At 47.2% G+C, this 17521-nt stretch overlaps 1 protein-coding gene across 5 annotated transcripts in view; it reads right to left on the bottom strand.

Annotated features, from left to right (window-relative positions):
* Window positions 1–318: 318 nt before the first annotated feature.
* Sipa1l1 (signal induced proliferation associated 1 like 1) overlaps window positions 319–17521 on the bottom strand; it is a 274503-nt gene continuing 257300 nt past the window's right edge. For 4 of the 5 annotated variants that reach the window (XM_032908070.1, XM_032908071.1, XM_032908073.1 and 1 more), the window contains 5 exons: window positions 13262–13508; window positions 10122–10268; window positions 3908–4022; window positions 1322–1406; window positions 319–691 (listed from right to left, as the gene is read on the bottom strand). In XM_032908070.1, the coding sequence (XP_032763961.1) occupies window positions 548–691; window positions 1322–1406; window positions 3908–4022; window positions 10122–10268; window positions 13262–13508 (738 nt within the window). In that variant the 3' untranslated portion in view covers window positions 319–547. The remainder of the gene's footprint in view (window positions 692–1321; window positions 1407–3907; window positions 4023–10121; window positions 10269–13261; window positions 13509–17521) is intronic. The other variant, XM_032908074.1, reaches the window with a different exon arrangement.

Genomic DNA, 17521 nt, shown 5'->3' with positions numbered 1-17521 from the left:
GAAAGAAGGGACAAGATGCAAGATCCAAAGGGCAAGTGGTATGGACCTGCTGGTCTCCAGCAGACAGGACTGCAGAGGGCAGAGCATTTAGGGACATTTTAGGGAAACACCCCTCCCCACCCCCAAACAGTTAAAAAGGAAAAACTTACTTCCTAGGTACACAGACTTTGTCAGGGGAATAGGGACAGCTTGGGGTACCTGAAATAGATCAGCTGATGGAAGCAGAGACCGAGGGCCAGGGGCACTTGGGTCTGGGCCCAGTTTCTTTGTAAATACATAACAGATAAAGATACTGTGCAAAAAATAAAGACATTCACATTTTAGCAGTTAAACTTTTATTTTACTTTTAAAATTTTTATTAATTTTTTGTTTTTTCTTTTCTATAAAAGGCAGATAATGATTGTTGATCTGCAGTTGTTGTGTTGTGCACTGTCCAGTATGAGCAGACTGGGAAGCTGGGGACTCTGAGAATACTTTCCAAGGCATGGATGGGTGCTTTAGGGTGCCCATATAGAGCAGCCTGCCTCCTCCTTTCCCTCAGCTGGCCCTAGCTCATGTCTATGGTGTTGAAGACCCACTCTGTGAACTTCTTCAGCTTGTCCGAGGCATTCTGGGACTCCTCCTGCAGCCTCAGGTTGTCCTCCCGCAAGTGCTCAACCTCCGCCTGCAGGTGGGCCTTGTCTTCCTTTTCCTGAGGGAAAAGCCAAGCACACGTGACCTAGGGGCGTTCATGTATCCCGCACCCAGCTCTCAGAAGTACATGTGATCCAGGGGCACCCACACCTGCCCAGCTCTCAGGAGAAGCAGTTCTGAGTCCCTTTAGGTGGTCCTTTCCCACTCCCCAGTCTACTAAATGCCTAAACATGTCAGATCCAAGCCTGGGGCTCCCAGAGAGGTCAGTACTGCAGGATTACTCCACATGTAATTACACTAATATGTACTTCACAGCTAGCTTTGCATTTTGGCTGCTGCCTTGATAAAGTCAAAGCCAAACAAGAAACACTGACCTTCAGCTCTCCCTGTCTGCTAACAGAGATAACAAGAACTACACGGCAATCTGTGCCATTGACACCTGACAGGAGAGCTCAAAGGCCAGGCCAGAGCCCAGAGAGACCTGACTGAAGTTAAGGTTTCCCCCAAAGGGACTATAAGACAAAGGCCTCTCGCATGTGTGGCCACAGCACCAACATCTGTCTATGATGCCCTAAACACATGCACAGAGGAACGGTTCGTGTAAACGCCCACGCACGCCTCACCGACACCTCTAGCTCTCCCAACTGTTCCCACAGCCTCTGCAATACTTCTCACGGAGAACATTTACCTTCTTCAAATCTTCTCGAAGCATTTTCAGCATACCTTCCAACTGGTCCACTTTAGAAGCCAGAGTGGGAGAGGAGTCCTTACTGCTAGGAAGGAGAAACAAAAGGCCATGCTGGCAGGCACCTCCATGACTGTAGGTTTGGGTTTTTTCCCCCTTTTTTTGTAAAATGTTTTTCAATGTCAAATTATTCAGTGTGGCAATCCAATATGCATTTTTTTACTTTAAAAAGAGAAAATGATCTTAATAAGAGGTGATAGCGGTTTGAGTGATGGCAAACTAGCAGCTTCCTCTGTTAAAGACACTACCTCTTATAAAGGGGTAGTGGTAATGTGTGAAAATGACCTTTGGTAGTACAGGAGGAGTGCTAGCAGATCCAACAGTCACACGTACGTGAGTTCTCAAGGTCTCTTCTTGGGCTTCCAAAGAACTACCAGTGTGTGTGTGTGTGTGTGTGTGTGTATGTGTGTGTGTGTATGTGTGTGTATATGTGCGTGTGTGTATGTGCGTGTGCGTGTGTGTGTTGCACATGTATATAGCTAATACAGGATCTGCACTGGGACCGCCAACACAGAGCAAATAGATCTAGAGTTCCCAGAAGTTCTTGCCTCTAAGCAGGCCACTGAAGCAACATCAATGCTCACCTCAGCTAGTCTAAGCGTGTTGAAATGCTGAGGAAGCTCCATGTTTCAAAAGCCTGCCACTCTAAGCTTACTATCTCAAGTTCCATTAGGACCAGGAAAGCAGCTCTGTTAGGTTAAAGTGCTAATCACGCCTTGCAGCAGAACAAGTTGTGTGTGGTGGCACTTGAGGACCACCCAGTGGGTGTTGGCATTCCTAGCACCCAAGGCTGAGGACCTGTCAGCTTTCCCCCAATCCCTTATGGTTGTGACCTGCCAACAGTTTCCTGGGGAAGTTCTAATTGTGCCATGTGACCTTAAGAATCACAGAACGGAAGGCCAAGACTTCTGTGGGGAAAACGCGGAGGGCTCTTTGCAGAGCCAGGGATGTAACCTGTGGTTGTCTAAGTAGTGGAATAAGAAGTATTCTTCAAAAGGCAAAGTTAAGTTGGCATTCATGACCCATAATGAAGTGTGCTATTGATTTCTTTTAATTGTATGTTTGCAATAGACTTCAAAAGCAAAATGCAGTTTAAAAAGACAGGGCCACTAGTGAGTGACACTGACTGGCAAACACCTCAGGCAAAACACCCAAGAGTCAGCAGTGAGTGGATCATAAAGGGGGAATGGTCAGCTGCAACCCACAGTGTGGTACCTCAGGTCAGATAAGGGCTGGGTTAAAGGACAAATGTGCTGAGCAGAACGGAAGCTGTGGTGGGGAAGGACTTGCCTCTCACAAAGCCCTGCAGGGTGCTGGCCCCCAAGGAACCCCAGGAGCTTACCTCAACCCCACAGGTCTTTTAGAATGAACTCGGTGCACTGACAGTATAAAGGTCTGCCTGGCCCATCTTGCCCTCATCCTAGGATCCATAAACTGACCTCCCTCTGGAAGGGTCTGACTCCCATGTTTCAGTGCAGAGCACATCCCAGTGCAGCACTTTCAGACTCTCCTTCTGGGTTGTCTTTTTTCTCTCCACAGTTTTGAGGAGACCGCCACTCAGCTTAACCCACTTGTCCCAATGACAAGAGGGACTGTGGCAGCTCTCTGTTACAGTTAACAAGGAATGATGCTCACAGCCTTGCAGATTTGTTCTGAAGTCCTTGGGCAGCAGCCCACTTGGAACAGTGTAGCTGGTTAGCCTCGCCACCTTCCCTGTTATCTGAGACTCACAACTTTTCACAGGAATTTGAATATTTACGTAGGTGTGAAATTCATCCATTTTATTGAGGGATACAGGGTCTGAAAATGTAGCCTGGCTGGTCTTTAACTCCTGATCCCCCTGTCTCAGCCTCCAAAGTGTGGAATTACAGGCATACACTACCACACTTGGCTTACACTCCTTGGTTCCTAACCATCCTCAGAAGGACATGGGCGGAGTCTCCGGTTGACTGTTCTGCATTCAAGTTCACGGTGCGCTCCCAGCTGGCTGCTGGGATGCGAAGGAGTGCATCACGTTCAGTCCACACCTGGACCACAGGGACTCAGGGGAAGCGGGAGCCTCAGCCCTGTGCAGTGTAAGTCTCGGCCCAGGGTCAGAGTCGAGAGGCTCTGAGCTTCAGCTATTACTGACATCACTGACTTGCTCCATCTTACGAACACTCTCAGCCAGCCTGGTGCTGTTTTCTAACGCGGCAAGCCAAGCCAGAATGCTGGAAGCTAAGCAAACATGAGCACAGTCACAACACAGCCACAGTGGCGACTCAAACCCAGACTAACAAGCCTCAGGGGCACAGGTGACTTATGATATTAAATAATAAAGAATATTCATAATTTTATCCTTAAGCCATCAAAAGCAGTTTAATTGTGTTTACAGTTATGAAGTGTTCTAACTGAAAGCCAAGTGTCTGGTATTGCGCTCAGCATCCCTCAGCGCATCCATGGGCCTTCCATATCCTCTTCGTCACATCTGCCACTACTGGAGGTGACACATGGTGTGTATATTCATGCCCTCAGCAACGGGTGACCAACCTGCTGTACGACTTCATCTGGACCAAGGCCTGCTCCTCTAGCTGGTCACTGTTGGAGGCCGCACTCAAGGGGCGATGGTTTTCATCACTAGCAGCAAAAAATGAGGCTCTCTGGACTAGAAGAGAAGAGAGAGAGTGTCAAGCACAGGGCGCACTCCAGGGCCCCTGTCCTGTGATGGTCTGAATATGCTTGGCCCATGGGAGTGGCACTGTTACAAGGTGTGACCTTGTTGGAGGAAGTGTGTCACTGTGGGGGTGGGCTTTGAAGAGCTCCTATCTCAGGTCCACCCAGTGAGAAGAGACTCCCTTCCTGGCTTCCTTCAGATGAAGATGTAGAACTCTCCACTCCTCAGCACCGTGCCTGCCTAGATGCTGCCATGCTCCCAACATGACGATACTGGACTGAACCCGTGAACCTGTGAGGCAGCCCCAACTAAATGTCCTTTATAAGAGTTGCCTTGGTCATGGTGTCTGTTCACAGCAATGGAAACCCTAACTAAGGCACAGCTGCAAACTCAACCAGTGGTCAAGTTTAACCAACATACAGACAGATCATGTTTGGAGTCTAATGTCTCTACCTCCCTTTCCAGGGAGAGATTATGCTCTTTCGGTTTAAGGGACAGTGACAGTGAAGTCTTACTTTTTAAGTAAGAGCCCCTTGAAAAGACAGCTGCTGTGGATCCATTTCTAAACCACTTCCCTACCTATCAAAGCAGGGCTCTAGTGAGGGCTTCTCCAAAAAGAGGACTTGGGCCAAATTATAGACCAAGGGATAAGGATATAAATGCCCTGAAAGCTAAAATTACTAAGCCTCTTGAAACAACTTCTTAAAGGATGCTTTCCCCAAGATGCCTGGTCACTTGGACAGGCTTTAGCACTACGTCCACATCACCTGCTTAGACATACCCCAACTTCACATTTATATGGAGATAGACAGCAAACTGATAAGCCAGGTTAGTGTAGAGAAGCTCTCTTGTGCAGTATCTGGAAGTATCAATAAAATGCTGTTGGCCTATTAACTTAGAGGGGAAATAGGGAGAAAGAATTCTGGGACGGAGTCAGCACAGGGAGGATTTGTCCTGAACTCTGAGGAAGGTGGTCACATGAAACTGAAGGGGAGGTAACTAGCCATTTGGCAGGACAGAGAATAAGTGGGATAAATCAATTGTGAGCTAATGGGAACACGGCAAAGCTTTTGGCCCACGAATTTATTCATGGAATGACTCAGTACCAGAATCGTTATTTCAGGGAACAAAGAGGCCAGGTGGAAAAGCCCAAGGTCACAAATGGTGTCCAACGTGGTAGGCATGTAATTCAAATTTAGTCAGAAATCCAAGCTTAAAACAAAGATTCAGGTATTAGACAGTCCCAAGTGGAAGATAGTCTTCTAGCTGGTTGGGAGCAGGAGACTGCAGAGGCCTAGTGCAGGTCCTTTAGAGGTCCCACTGTGCATTGAGGGCTGGTGACTGGATGGAACGGGAAACAGCTAACCTAGCGGGCGGTGCTGGAGCTGTCCTGAGAGGGCCTGAGGGCACAGCAGCTGCAGCATGGTGCCTCGGTTTCAGAGAAAGGTCGAAGTGTGCCCCAGAGAGCTGGGTGGCCCAATAAGTGTCCAGGGGATAGAGCCTGTAGAGGCAGGAGGACAGCTCAGAGAAATGAAGCTTGGGTGTTACATTACTCTGTGAGGTACAGCCAGGAGCCAGAACAGGCTGCAACCCTCGGTGGACGGGAGCTACCTTCCCAGAACCCGTGAAGATCTGTTCTCCCAGAAGGGCAGACAGCAGCTCCAGCCCAGAACCAGCAAGGGTAGCCCACTGAACCAACTGGAGGAGAGCAGAGCCACGAGCCAACAGCCATTGCAAGGTGCTAGCTGAACAGCAGAGAGACATGGTAGATGCCAGACATGGGGAAACCCCAGGAAAAGCTGAAAAGTCAACAGACTTGGTAGGAAACTGGGAAATCATTAAGGAGTTAGGTATTAAAAAGAAAATATTTGGGGTTGGGGATTTAGCTCAGTGGTAGAGCCCTTGCCTAAGCGCAAGGCCCTGGGTTGGGTCCCCAGCTCTGAAAAAAAGAACCAAAAAAAAAAAAAAAAAGAAAATATTTTCTATGTTAAAAAATATGTTAATATTTTCTGTTAAAATTTTTAACTCATTTGCTGTATGATTTTGCTCTGATTATCAACATGCAAATCCATAATGAGTATAGATGTCTATATCCTTTTTAGAAAGATCAGAATAAGGGGTTGGGGATTTAGCTCAGTGGTAGAGCGCTTGCCTAGGAAGCACAAGGCCCTGGGTTCGGTCCCCAGCTCCAAAAAAGAACCAAAAAAAAAAAAAAAAAAAAAAAAAAAAGATCAGAATAAAACAGACTTAAGAAGACGGAAAGACAGACTAGTAGGCTCAGGACACAGAAGAGGTTAAAGGGTTCATTAAATCAGAGTAAAGAATCATCACACGAATCCAGTCTGAAGCCCAAAGTGACAGCACAAAAGGTAGTTCCAGGTGAGAAAATCCACAAAAGCTTGAGGAATTAGAATGGCAGTCTATAGAGATGCAATATTCTAAGTTAAGAATCCGGATTCTGCTTAATGATGCTACCTCAGAGCAATGCCATACAACAGATGATGTGTTTCACTGAAGTGCATATGTTAATGCATCATATGGTGGATTCATACTCCGGGTTTCAATATGCTTTTGCCCTGAGTTCTACAAAGGCTGATTCTGAGACTGCACTTATTAGAGGTGATGACTGTCTTGGAAATGCCTTTCCTGACTGAGCTGATGATGCTTCCACATGCGTATCCATTAGAATACAACAACTCTTTAGACACTATGGCATCGAAAGTGTGACAGATAATTTAATAATCCCACAGGTCACACAATTATGGAGAGATCTACTCATACTTTAAGGGAAATGGTCGTAGACAAGAATGGGAATATAGGATCTCCCAGAGACAGATTAAATAATGCTTCATTGATTGAAGTTTTTAAAATGCCAACAAAACAGAGAGGACAGCTGCTGAAATCACTGGATTTTTAGAATAGACTAATGAGTTAAAGCAGCATAAACAGGTCCTCATCTCAAAATGGAAGGCAGGAAGTATGTTACATTGGAGAAGAGGATGTGCTCTTGTTTCAATAGAAGAAAAACTATGCATTCTTGCATAATTAATAACAATCAGTTATGACAGGGGGGACTCACTGAAGATCTTGGCTGCAGACAGGAAAAGAAATTAAGAACAAACCAAGTAAAATATATGCTGATGACTTCTGCACAGGCACAGCTCTGAGACATGGACATGTCTATATCTGGAACCTCACCAATGCATAGCCAATAAATCCTGTTGGCTACAAAGTCTTCAAAACTTAGCATGCCATTCTTTTGAATGGCATAGACAGAAATTTATATTACAGCTGGGTTATACAATCTAAACTAACATAAAACAGGCAGATGCCTTACCAGCTCAAACAGAGAGCAGAGTACATTCCATACCTGTGCTAATGCAGAAATGTATAATATAATACCTTTGAAGGTTTATATGCTTGCAAAGCAAAAGGACCAGACACCAAAGAAGAGAAGACAAGTAGCCCAGGTGGTCCTACCTAGACTGCCTCAATGCTGCTTCCTCAAAATCTGCATCCGGGACAATTTTGAGACGGCTAGTAAGATTGTCCAGCATCAGAAAATGTTCCAGCTAGGATTTCAGTTAAGCCCTCAAGTTCTCACCAAGCAGAAAGGATAGCAATTGCTACAGCTCACTTCCTTAAGACTGACCAATACCCTCATTTTTAGGAGGCCCCCCCAAAGGAAAATAATGCCCCAAATCAGCAGGAAGCAGTTTTACCAGAGTGATGTTCCCATTCCCAAGAGGTGAGGTAGATGGTTTTTGGTCTTTCAATGGACAATGGATGTGTATTGTCATTAGGGGGAGGGGGTGGTGCTTACAAATTGTCTTGGACTGGGAGGAAACAAGGTGAGGAAGGTCAGATTCAGGGATTTCCTGTCCTCTTTCTTTTTCTCTCTTTCTTTTTCTGGTGTTAGAGGGAAAAGGAGGAGAAGGGATGAAAAAGAAAAAAGGGTGACTAGGAGTAAAGGTAACAGTGGGAATAAAGGGTAGATCATTGAATCTAATGTAAACTGTAGGGCTACTACTAGCCAAAGGTCCTACACTGTATAGATCTTTGCATATTAATACAAATTCAAGGTTATATTTGGTTATGACATCCTATGTATCAACTCTTTTTAAGGTACTGTACCTCCGTAATCCTGAAAAATGCAATGTTAAGTTCTAATCCTTTTAAAAAGCTGCTATTACAAACTCTTTGGGATAATTTAGAGATGCAAGTTAATAGACAATTAAACTCACGGCCATGTTGGATACTAGTTTAGTTAGGTAAAGAAGTATGTTTTCAAGGTTGAACAGATAGTAAATAGCTAGAAAAAAAAAAAGCAATGTTTGCCATTCAGATATAGATAGTTTTCAAAAACATCAAAGATCTACAGAATATGATATTGAAAGATGCTTTATTAATGGAAGGCTTTTTCTTTTTTCTTTTCTTCTTTTTGACAATAAGACAGGTCTGCTCCTGGAGCACCCCCACTTTACTTCAAAGAAGCTATGAGTATCAGTGAAGCTCTGTACAGAGTTTGCTTCAATTGTGACAAGTTGCCTCTGGTCTCAGCTGCCCTTCCTTCAGCAGCAGACAACATATTGTCCAAACTGAACAAACAAGACGAAAGGCGAAAAAGTAGGTGAGTCTTTCAAATTTTCTGCTTCACAGAAAGTCTGTTAAGACAGTCTGAGTCAGAAGGCTGAAGATCAATGCTCCAACATTACAGAGAAATTTGGGGGCCCTGTCGAGGCAGCCAGCTTTTTCTGACATTTCTATAGTTTTGGAAACTGCTTGCCTGCACTTCCTGCATGCTCAGGTATGCAGATGCAGACTCGAGTCTGTGGTGGGTTGAGGACAAGACAGTTATAGTCTCATAATTAAGCTGAAGTTGTACAGGACTTAAGAACATGTTCTTAAGCTAAGAAAAGGTTTTAGGTTGCTACTGCAAATTCTGATAGAAACTAATTTAGGTACAGAACTCTGAACCTACCAAGACAGGACTGATAGAAGACCTTCTCCAAGGTCTCCAAAAGCATGTGCACTGGCACTGGAAATGTAAATCTTGCCTGACAGTTTTCATAATTGTTAGTATTGTATACAGTTCGTTATTGTAAGAGAAAGAGCCTTTTATTGGACTGACAGGGGAAAATGTAGAGAATTCCTTGCGCAATGTATGGAAGCATCACCTGTCAATAAAACGCTGCTGGCCTATTAGCTCATCAGGAAATAGGGAGGTGGACGTTCCGGTACAGAGAGAGGATTCTCAGATGGAGTCAGGTGGAGGGAGGTTTCACCCCAAATTCTAAGGAAGACAGACGGTGGAATGAACCTGAAGGAGAGGTCACTAGCTATGTGGCAGGAGTGAGGATAGAATAAATGGGATACACAAGTTAGGAGCTAATGGGAACAAGCCAAAGCTTCTATTTAGAATAATTCGGTCTCGGAAGCGTTACTTTGGGGCGTAAAGTGGCCAGCTGGAAGAGCTCACGGTTATAGGCTAGACTCAGGAGTGTCCTGAGCTAAAGACGAAGGCAGGCACAGACAGCCGTCTCGATCATGGTTGCTCTTTCTGAGTTCTGTGGCCTAGTAAGCCTCGTGGTCTAAACTGAAACCAGGTGAAATAGTCACTTTCAATTTGTCCATGTAGGAGCAGTAACTCTGCCACATGACTTTATAAAGAACATCTCAGCATCAAAGAAAACGGAAAGGATAAACATGCGCCAAAGGCAGTCTTTCCCAGAGAACAGACAATAGACAGCCTATGTCAACACACATTGCGTTCTGGTTAGTCCCTTGTTTCTATAAACCAGAGCATCATGGGAACTGCTGCATTTACAAGTCACAGGAGTCTCATTATGAACTTTGGAGAGAAGAAACATCAGGGTCTATCTGAATAAATAAAGTGTTCCCAGCCCAGCATGTGACCCTACTCAGCTCTGAACCATGAGCTTTGGCTCTGGGCTCCAGCTGTACAGGAGAAGCACACTGTCAGTGTGCCCAGGGTGGCAAACTGATCAGATCTGATCATAAATCCTGGCACCCCGTGGCTTGGCCTTCAGGATTCTGTCGGCTTATGTGGTCATTAGCAACCTCACTCACCCTCATAGGCTTTGGCGGCATCTACTAGGTTGGACCAGTCCAAGTCCGAAGCAGTGTCAGGCAGGGGCATCAGGCCAGGGTCAGGAATAGGCTGCCTTCGGGTCTCCTGGATGTCGGTAAGGGAGCTGTCGGAAGCAGAGAACTCTCCTACAGAGGGGACAACAGGATAACACTTGTGGCCACAGCAGAAGCACTTAAGAACTTACTCATTTCCTGTTACCACAGTACATATGTAAGCCATTTGTTGATGGAATCAAGGTCTACTCCTGCAGGCCATTAGTGGCCTTTCTGAAGCTGACCTGGCTTCCTCTAGTTTCCTTCCATCTTAAAAATACCTCCAACCATCTCTCCCCCAAGAATTTGAGTCATAAGAAACTTAAGTTTGGCACTGAGGCTGTATGTAGGTCTCAGTGAGACATGGGCACAAGGCTGGGTAGCTCTAGTGGTCAGCTTCTCCTCACAGTGTTGAAAGAGTCATCTGGGGAGAAGAGGCCAAGTCCGATATCAAGCTGGACTGGGGTTACGGCCAAGGAATACTGATAACTATCAGAGGAGCAGCAGGACTTTTTTATGTGGGCCATGAGCCAACATCTGCCCCCAGCTTCCGTGCTTTGCGCTTAGGAGGGGTGAAGGACAAGTGCACCCCTGACTCCTGTGCTCTGCATCCCAGGGAGGGTCTACTGTCCATGGCTGGATGCCCAGGGAGGGTCTACTGTCCATGGCTGGATGTGGTCAAGAGTCTGGATGAGCAGTAGACCAGATCACAGTGAGAGTGCTAAGTCTCTCAGAAGAGCCAGCCTTGGAAGGGACTTTGTCATTATTCTCCATCCCGGGGATGCTAGGTTATCACCTGAATGACACCCGATCAGCAACATCATAACAATCAAATCCAGCGTCTACCATTTTCTAAGACAAAGGTTATTCACTGCAAACATTAAACCCCCATAACAGCTGACAATGATAAAAGCCCCTTGCTTTGAGTACCAAGGGCGACCTGGGCCACAAGAAGGCATTCTGCTACTGCTCAGGGTTGAGAAGACAGACATGTGAGAGCAGGGAGGTCTTCTAGCAGCAGCAGTCAGGATGGGTATGGCATTGGATGTAACTTAACTCCATACAGGCACCCCTCAAACGTGCTATACCACTAAACCCCTGCAAACAGGGAGCTAAGCAAAGCTCACTGCAAAGTGGCGTGGTTCTGGAGACAGCTGCTTACAGAGGTTGAGAGGCGAGTGGATGATGCCAGCCTGGTAAGTCAGTGTATATTTACTGCGTGCCTTCTCTTCCAAACTACGTGAAGGGCTGTGCTGAAGTGCAGCTGCTGGATACTAACGCACTTAAACTGAGCTAAGTTGTGAGTAAACGAAGCCAATGAATCCTGCAAGTCATCCACTGCTCAGCTGTGCCTAAGGCTGATCCCACCAAGGGTTCGTAGGCAGAACAGATAATTTTGTGTGCCACTTACAACCTTTCTGCCCTTTCATCCCTGACACCCCAGGCTCCATCTAGGGGAAAGGGAATAAAACTACCACATATGTCTCCCACACACATTTCAGTGTAGACAGCAACAAGGCTGCTGAGTATGGAACAGGCCATCACCTGGGTACCACCTGGGTACCACCTGGCTTCTAGCAGGTGATGGAAAGGTGCATAGCGGGGGCCATGTGCCCCTTCCCTTCATGGCTCTCCGTGGGTCAATGACCCCAAGTGGATAAGCCTCTAGGAGCTAGACCCATTCAGATATGTGATCATGAGTGCACACGTGGGGGTCGGGAGATGCGGGCAGGCCAGTACTTTTTATTGCTTGTGAAGGTTGGAAAAAAGTACAGGAAGAGAAGAAAAACTTTCAAGATAGGAAGGGTCATAGGAGTACAGGGATTCAGAAGTAGTAGCCCCTGCATGGTGGAGAAGGGTGAGAGTGTATGAGGCCTCCACCGAGGGACTTATTCTACAGCAATGGTTTTCAACCCATGGGTTATGACCCCTCTGGCAAACTTCTCTCACCAAATATACTTACATCACAATTATAGCAGTAGCAAAATTACAGTTATGAAGTAGCAATGAAAATAATTTTATGATTGAGTCAGCACAACATGAGGATCTGTATCGAAAGGCCACAGTGTTAGGAAGGTGAGAAACCGCTGCTCCAGAGTGTGGGGGCAGGAAGCAGTACTTCAGATACTAGCTGTGGTTCATGGGAGTGACGTCTTAGGGCAAAGGAAATCTGACGTAAGCTGTAGGTGGGTGGAGGGAGCAGAGGAAGACGGCATGAGCCTTGAGTAGTGAGGGACCCTGGTGACCCTTGGCAGGATGGAGATGTAGACGAACACTCATGCATGTGAGTGAGGGCTCAGGAAAGTGCAGCTTTCCTCGGGGTTTGGAAGACACAGCACCAGCAAAGGGGAAAGAACAAGGGTCTGGGATACACGACTGCTGCAGCAGACTTCTCAGAAGGGAAGTCAGAGAGAAGTCTGGTTAAAATGTGTGTACAGCAGAGAGTCAGGCGTGAACGCTGTGCTGTGTGTCTACTGGATTCAGCGATGGTTCTCAGTGAGGCCTGAGTGGATTTGGGCAGAGAGAAGAAAGAAATCTAAAGTCCCAGAACATGGTTGTTATAAAGCAGGGGTCTAGTTGGGCCACAAATAAGACAACACATATGAACGAGGGCTAGGACACAGAGGTGTCAGGATCCCCAGTTCTCTTCCTGGAGGATCCCCTGCTGACTGGCTGGAGCAGTAAATGATATAAATGAGTGTGGCAGACAGTGAAGGCAATCTTCTCACACGCTGGGATCTTTCGGCAGCTGAGGGAAGCAGGGCACATATCTCTAGGAAATTACTAACTTCATTCAGCTTCATTTGCCTAATGCTATTTCAGCAGCTAAGACATCTGACAAGAACACCGATTCCCAGAGCATTCTTTCAAAGTCAATCCAGCGGGTCATGGGTAGGCCTAGCAACCTGTGCTGACCAATGCTGAGGTGACCAGTGGTCTGTTATTGCAGGAGAGATGGGGGACTGAAGGGTGAAGTAGAAGTAGGAATTTATCCGAACTACCCCCAAGAAAATGAATGGCCTGTTGCCAAACTGGGCCGCAGGCCCTGCGCAAGCCTGCCCAGCTGCGACTGCAGGCACACTTACCATGCAGCGACTTCATCCCCAATGTGTAAGATGGCCTCCTCAGTGGAAGCGACTTGGGGAGAGATGGGTAGGTGCTGCTGAAGAGGACATCATTGGGCAGAGCTTGGTCTAGAAGTGAAGCCCTGGAGGTGAAGAAATGCTCCCTCTGGCTGCTGTAAATGCTCTCATCAGACAGAGTCCTGTGCAGGGCCCGCCGGGAGGTAGGGGTGCTGGGGAACGGGGACTGTGGGGAGGACAGTCCATGGAACTGAAAAACAAGACAGGCTGGAGTCAGGGGCTTGGGTCACAGAACAAGACCAAGGCTGGTGGGCGAAGCAGTGAGTGATGTGCGCCCTGCCAGTCTTGGAGCTCTGTCCAGCCCTACATGCAGGGGGAGAGAAGCTGTCCTCATGTTCCGGATGAGACTGATTTATCAATGTTATGTGCTACTGAATAACAAGATAAAATGATGTTTTTGTTTGCTTTTGCGATGAGGGGTGTCTTACTACGTAATGCTGGCTAATCCGGAACTGAAGAGGTCCACCTGCTCGATTAAAGTAAGGTGTGCACCAGTACCCCAGTCTTAAATATGAACTTTACTTGAAGCCGTGTCTTTGAGCAGATGCTATAATCTCCCAGGCCTAGACTCCTCAGCCATAAATGTGGGCAAGGCACCTGATGGATCACTGCAGCTGCTCAATAAAATGTGCCTGGCAGGAGCTAGAAAACCGAGAGGAGGCCCCTGGGGACAGCCAAGGAACGGTGACAGGAGCCTCAGTAGGCTGCCAGGTGCCGGGCATTGTAATTGCTGGGCAACCAGGAGATGATCATCAAAACGCAGGCACTCAAGACTGGAGAGATGGCTCAGCAGTTAAAAGCACTGGGTGCTCTTGCAGAAGACCAGGGTTCAATTCCCAGCACCCACACGGCAGCTCATAACCATCTGCGACTCCAGTTGCAAGTTATCTGGCGCCCTCTCTGGCTTAAACATGAATGTACTGCACAGACAAATGTGGTCAGAGCACTAATACACAGAGATGTAAGTCTTAACCAGCAGAACATGAACGCATACTGGTGGCTCTCAATACTATTTTCTCAATGAAGATAAAGTTTCGTTAGTTTTGAAGATAGTTATCATTTTACAATGTTATTTATTGTGCGATGTGTTATGTAGCCACATATACCACTGGCAAATGTGTGGAGGTCAATGGGCAGCTCGGTGGCCTTGGTTCTTGTTCTCCACTGTCACATGGGACTGAACTCCATCCTCTCACCATCTGCCAGCCCACGGAGATGATTTTGTCTTTGATGAGACAGAGCTCTTCAGCTGAGACTGATCTGTTTCTCCTCCAACATGCTGGGAATAAAGTCAGGCCTGCCATGCTACCTGGCTTTACTGCGCCTTTCTATATCCATGTGATTATGGAGGCCTGGCTTTACAATGACAAGGATTTTATACATAAATGGCAAATAGTTCCAGAGATGAATCTCTCATGAAGAAGTTCCACTGTGGTTTTTCTGCGAACAGCCGAGCTCCCGAGAATCCATCTTACATACCCAGCAAGGCAGAAGAAGCCAGCTGAGGACCTGAACCAAGTCATCCCTAATCAGTCTCTTGTGGAACACTGTTCACCTTGACAGGGACAGCATGGGCCAGGAGGTCTGAGCCACTGCTGCAGACAGTCCCTGAGGGCCTTTCTACAACCACCTGAGAAAGCAAAGAGGGAATGGCTGGAAGCACAGACTCAGACACAAAGACGACACTTGGCTCATCTGTGTGCGGCGAGCCTGGTGTATTCCCACTTATCAACCCAGCCAATCAAGCCAACTCCCCACCTTCCAGGGCCATGCACACTATTAATCAGACACACTGTACTGTAAAGAAGGACTAACCTGTAACTCATGTAGTATGAGAGGGGTGAGAGGCGGCTCAGCAGGAGCGCGTCTCTTAAAGCCAGAGAACCCAAATTTAGGTCTCTGGGATCCATGCGGGAAGCAGGAGGAGATGACCCACACCTGCCATCCAAGCTCTTTGTGGTGATTCTTTGTGGTGATTTAAATAAGAATGACCCTCATAGGCTCCTAGTTTTGCGCTTGGTCACTTGGTAGTGGCACTGTTGGAACGGATAAGGTGCTGTGGCCTTGTTTGAGGAAGTCTGTCACTGGGGATGAAGGGGCTCTGAGGTCTCTAAGCCTAGAGTCTCTCTCAGCCAGTGGATTGGGATGTAGCTCTCAGCTCCTTCTCCAGCCCACGTCTGCCTGTGTGCCACCACGCTCCCCACCATGATAAAGTACTAAACCTCCAAACTATCGCCAGCCCAGTTAAATGCTTGTTTCTATAAGAGCTGTCATGGTCTCTTCACAGCAGTAGAACTAACTGAGACACATTTCTATGGTAAGATGGAAGGCAGAGACAGGAGAATTCTCCAGAAGCTTGAGAGTCAATCAGCCCAGTGATAAACAAGGGGGATGCATGCACATGCCAGGTACACACTCATACAGATAATTTTACACACACACACACTCACACACACACACACACACACACGCACACACGCCAAGACGTGCGGGCACATCTTGCCACACACACACACACACACACACACACACACACACACACACACACGCACACAATAAGTAGATTTCTAAAATCATGGTGAGTTAAATCCAAGGTCTGTGCAAGCTAGCCTACGATTAAACTGGTGTGATCAGTAACGGGAAGTGACTATTTCTCTCACAAGTTTTGAGAGAGGAGTGGACATTAAATAGATTTCTAATTTAAAAAAATAGTTCTATTTTTTTTTAAATTAAATCACTTCTTTTCTGTTTCCAAGGTTCTAGAACTATTATATAAGGCTCCTGCCTGCCAGGCCCAGTTCCCAGAGTTCAACACACCCTGCTGGATCTTTTCTCTTTTCTCTTTTCTCTTTTCTCTTTTCTCTTTTCTCTTTTCCTTCCTTCCTTCCTTCCTTCCTTCCTTCCTTCCTTCCTTCCTTCCTTCCTTCCCTCCCTCCCTCCCTCCCAGCACTCTAGGCTTTAGAAGAGATTTTTAATTCCCAATGAGCATCTCTAGCCTGAAGATTTTATAGGAGAGAACCAAACCCACTCCTATTTTGCCTCTGGGAACTATCTGCAGCCCTCTGGACAGCACTTTAGTAGCTGCTGTGGGATCCTGAACCGCAGGGAAGCAGGGCAGTGAGGAAAGGGTGTACCCTGGCTGGGTGCTCTCTGCCCCTGAGACAGGCAGCATCAGCACACACCTCACCTTAAGTCCTTAGGCTTAAAGGTAAACAAACCCACCAAGTGCCTCCTGTGTGGATTACCCAGGGCTACTGACCAGTGCTGCGGCCCTGGAGAAAAGATGTTCACAGCTGTGTGTGCTGCAGCCCTGGATTTCTGAGAGCACACGGGTGCAGCATGTTCTCAAAGCGTGCCCCAAGGAGCCCGGAGGGTTTCTCACATCACTCACTGCTAGGGAGAGACCTCCCTCTCCTATCACAAAGTTTAGTTCTACATCTTGTTTTCATGGATGATTTTACTTTGAAAATAGACGGGGCGGCTTCTGAACTTTAAAACTATTGAACCATTTGGAGACCACTGATCCCCCAATTTGATCACAGCCCATCAGAGGTGACTTCTTGTCCTATTTGCACTCCTGCCAGCAGTGACCAGATCTCCTACACCTCATGCTGACCCTTTCAAGGGGAACAGTGTCCTGCAGACTGATGTTAGTCCCAGTTGTAACCATTTCCAACTGCCCTGACTGTCAGCGACCTAGAGTCACCAGCACTCACAGTAAAAGAGCAGCGCTACATGCAGCCCCTTGCTCTGGTCCACCTAACTGGGAAGGAGGACCGAGAGTTGCCTGCAGCAGACAAGGCACCCCATTCTGCCAGTGAGGTGGGTGAGTGCTGCAGCTCCATCAGCGGGCGACAGCTCATAGGATAGGGAGCCCATTGTGGCACATGAGTGGGCTCCGGGTCTCTAGTCCAGAATAGCTCTCCTAGGTCTCTTTCTTGCTGCTGGCCTGAAACCCTGAGCCAGGACTGGCCTGGGAGGCTTCCCAAGGCAATACTAGCCTCCCTTACACCGCAAGGCCAAGACCAAAGAGAGATACATCAGGGCTCCTTAGCTGAACTCATCTGAAACAAAACCAGCTCAAGAAAGACAAACTGGAGGGGAACAGCACATTGCCACTGCTGCTCCAAGTCTTCTGCTGCAGTGTCTGTCAGAGCCTGCAGGAACACCGTCTTTGCAGACTGTTTCCTATCAGTCGTCACA

This window comes from Rattus rattus, chromosome 7 (genome assembly GCF_011064425.1).
Source record: "Rattus rattus isolate New Zealand chromosome 7, Rrattus_CSIRO_v1, whole genome shotgun sequence".
Lineage (NCBI taxonomy): Eukaryota > Metazoa > Chordata > Mammalia > Rodentia > Muridae > Rattus > Rattus rattus.
The sequence above is the reverse complement of the archived record's forward strand: the minus strand, read 5'-3'. Positions and strand labels throughout refer to the sequence as shown.